Source organism: Hyperolius riggenbachi, chromosome 5 (genome assembly GCF_040937935.1).
Source record: "Hyperolius riggenbachi isolate aHypRig1 chromosome 5, aHypRig1.pri, whole genome shotgun sequence".
Taxonomy (NCBI): Eukaryota; Metazoa; Chordata; class Amphibia; order Anura; family Hyperoliidae; genus Hyperolius; species Hyperolius riggenbachi.
The window spans coordinates 294,257,221-294,260,334 of record NC_090650.1 but is presented as its reverse complement, the minus strand read 5'-3'; the positions used below and the strand labels follow the sequence as shown (position 1 = coordinate 294,260,334).

Sequence of the window (3,114 nt, the reverse complement as noted above, 5' to 3'; positions counted from 1 at the left end):
GCTCAATCCAACCTGAATTATCGCAAATTCTTTCTGGTTTTTTTTTTTTTTTTTTTGGTTTTTTTTTTAGAAGGAAATAGATATTACTTTACGAGCTTGAAAATTCTTTCAAGTCCCTGTGTACAGAAAGTAAAAAAAAAAAAAGTTTTGAATTCTTCCTGATGTGTGCACAGTGCTGACATTCCCAGCCAGATGGAAGCTCCCAAGCAGGAGAGGGAGAGCACAGCAGAGGAGAGGAAGAATCCATTATGGAGAGATCCTTACTGTAAGCTGTAGACATTGTAACATTTGACGTTTGCTCAGAAGTAAACATAAGCTGCCCGTAGCAGAGTGGGCAGCAGTCTTCATGGTGGTAAAGACAAGAGGCAGTGTGCCCTGGCTTCTGTCTTATTTACTGGGGGAAGCGGCTTCAGGCAGACTGTCTCTCAGGGATCTCACCTAGAAGTCCAGTAACAGCTGGGGGAGGATCTTCTCCACATGTTCCACATCCACCACCTCCAAATCCTCCGACTTTGCCTGACGAGCCGCACGGGCCGCTGCCTCTTGAACAAACACTCTCAGCAGCTCTGCGACCACCAGCAAGGCGTCTGCGCTGACTTTTGTCTTGCCTTCCTCAAGGTGCAAGTGCATCAACTTGGAGACCAGTTCCTTCCATAGCTTCACTCAATACAGCACTGCAGTAAGAAGAGATCCTGTGTTGTAACCCATAGCAACCAGGTGGCACTGCTTGCAGTCACAGGACAGGTTGCTATGGGTGACAGAAATTCTTTCTGTTTTAAGAAAGCAAACTTTTGTTTTTCTTAACATCTTAGTAAGGGGGCTTTGAGGACCATTGTAGTCCCTTACACACTCCAATGAGTTCTGGGTCACCATGAGCTTGCTGGTTAGTCTGTACCTCTCGGTGTTACAAGCCCTACTGCATAGAGCCAAATTAATCCATGCCATGCACTGATGAGGATCAAACAATCCGAAACAGTCTGTATGCATGTTGGATTATTATGGCTCTGTACAAATTAATAAGCTGACACATCATTGCATTCCAGTGGTTCTGGAGGTGTGTTTAGCTGCTAAGGGTACAATGGTTAATTTGCATATATTCAGCAGTGATGCACTGGGAGACATCTCAAGCTCACTCCAACCTGAATTATCGCAAATTATTTCTGTTTTAAGAAAGCAAACTTTTGTTTTTCTCACTAGCCATAAAAACCTACAAAACATGCACATGGAGCATATGTAAATGGGTGCACAAATTCAAAAGGCATATGTATATGGGTCCACAAATGCAAATCCACTAATATTTCTGCATGTACACTCAAATCACTACACTTGCTTGCAAGCATTGACCAATATGCCTAACCCTACTGTCTATTGTTTAAACAATATGTATCCCCGGTGTCAGTATCCATAGTGAAGCTCTGTTATGGCCAAATCCCAGTGCTGATTCATCAATCCCACCGCATGCTGCTATATCAAATCAAATATAGCTTTATTGGTATGACCAAGATTCACACAGGCATTGCCAAAGCAGGGGGAAATGGTGGACATGGAAAACGGAGGGGTGGGGCTACAACGGGTAAGCAGTTCATGGACATCTTTAGGCTTTTACACTTGTATGAAAACAAAAAGAAAGAGACCGAGCGCCCAATATGGTATAGTACCTTCAGTATTCGTAATAATTCAACAAAGGTGTAAGAATATACTCACAAACATGGGTTACCACACAGGCAACCACTGTAGTCGCAGGTGGGGAGAATTATTACCTGACCTAACTCTGGTTTAAGAAGTCTCTCTCTGTAGATAAGAAGAAAAGGAATGACACCCCTCCACCCAGGGTGGACTAGACAATGTTTTAGGAATTTTTGAACAGAGGTGCCAATATAGGATAAAACCGTCTAAAAAACGTTTAAAAAGGGGAAGTGGTGGACTTAACTCCCTCGAGGAAATTACAGACAGTGATCCGTTATTTTATATCAAAAATAACATTTATTAAAACTCCACTTTGCAACGCATTTTGCGGGCACAGTCCCGCTTCATCAGGCAATTATTGGAGAAACTGGGGGGAGAAAAGTACCAGAGGACAAGTGGCTAAGACTTTTGTGCAAATTTCAACAATAAAAAATACATGTATAGTCTATAAAATATGTATAAACTGCCTGATGAAGCGGGAATTTGTCCACGGAACGCATTGCAAAGTGGAGTTTCAATAAATGTTATTTTTGATATAAAATAACGGATCCCTATCTGTAATTTCCTTGAGGGAGGTACGTCTACCACTTCCCTCTTATAAACAGTTTTTAGACATTTGTATCCTATATTGGCACCTCTGTTCAAAAATTCCTAAAACATTTTTAGGCTTTTAGTTCATTTATGTTCCTCTCAGTCTGTGGCATGCTATATAATGGCCTAAATCTGTCACTGAATTTAATTGCTCGGCGCACCATAGCCACATGTTTACATTGTGGTCTATGGTGGCACCTAAATCAATGATCCTGGATAAGTTAATTGCCTCCCCTGAAGAGGGTTAGTAAGGGATAAGTTTACTTTAATTTTCTTCTGGATGCCTTATCAGTCACTGGGTTGTGCTACACTGCTATCCATACTACCAAAGTTGTTCTTTCATAATTGACAGCATAGTATAAAATACAAAGGGAGACGGCTGTACATTCAAAAAAACAGCAGTGTGCATATGGAACTGTATATTGCATTATTTTTGCAACATGCCAGCATATATTATTAGCTAAATGGGACTTGGGAAATTGTGATGCTGTGAGCCAGAGGCAGGGTGGATAACTATATTACGGTATGTTTTGTAGTTAGATTTGATAGTGTAAGTGAAGATTCAATTTTTGCTACTCTGCTCCTATTAGTAATAGTTCACCTTCTGTTACAAGCCTGCATGGAGGGACAGGAGATAACCCCAGTGTGCAGCGATACAGACATTGAAGCAAGGATATATTGTGCAATAAGGTTTATTGCAAGGTACTATTAGTGCAAGACTTGCATACAAACATAAATGCAAATTAGATGCAAACAACATGCAATCACTCAATGCAATATATATGTATATACAAAAAAACATTAACCAAAATTATACAGTGTACAGTGTACAGTGGT

The 3,114-nt window shown here is 40.7% G+C and overlaps 1 protein-coding gene across 1 annotated transcript; it reads right to left on the bottom strand.

Annotated features, from left to right (window-relative positions):
- Window positions 1-400: 400 nt before the first annotated feature.
- On the bottom strand, window positions 401-715 carry LOC137517680 (centromere protein X-like). The gene has a single exon (XM_068234673.1). It carries the CDS (start codon window positions 628-630, stop codon window positions 439-441), a length of 192 nt encoding a protein of 63 aa, XP_068090774.1. The 5' UTR covers window positions 631-715; the 3' UTR covers window positions 401-438.
- Window positions 716-3,114: the final 2,399 nt, after the last annotated feature.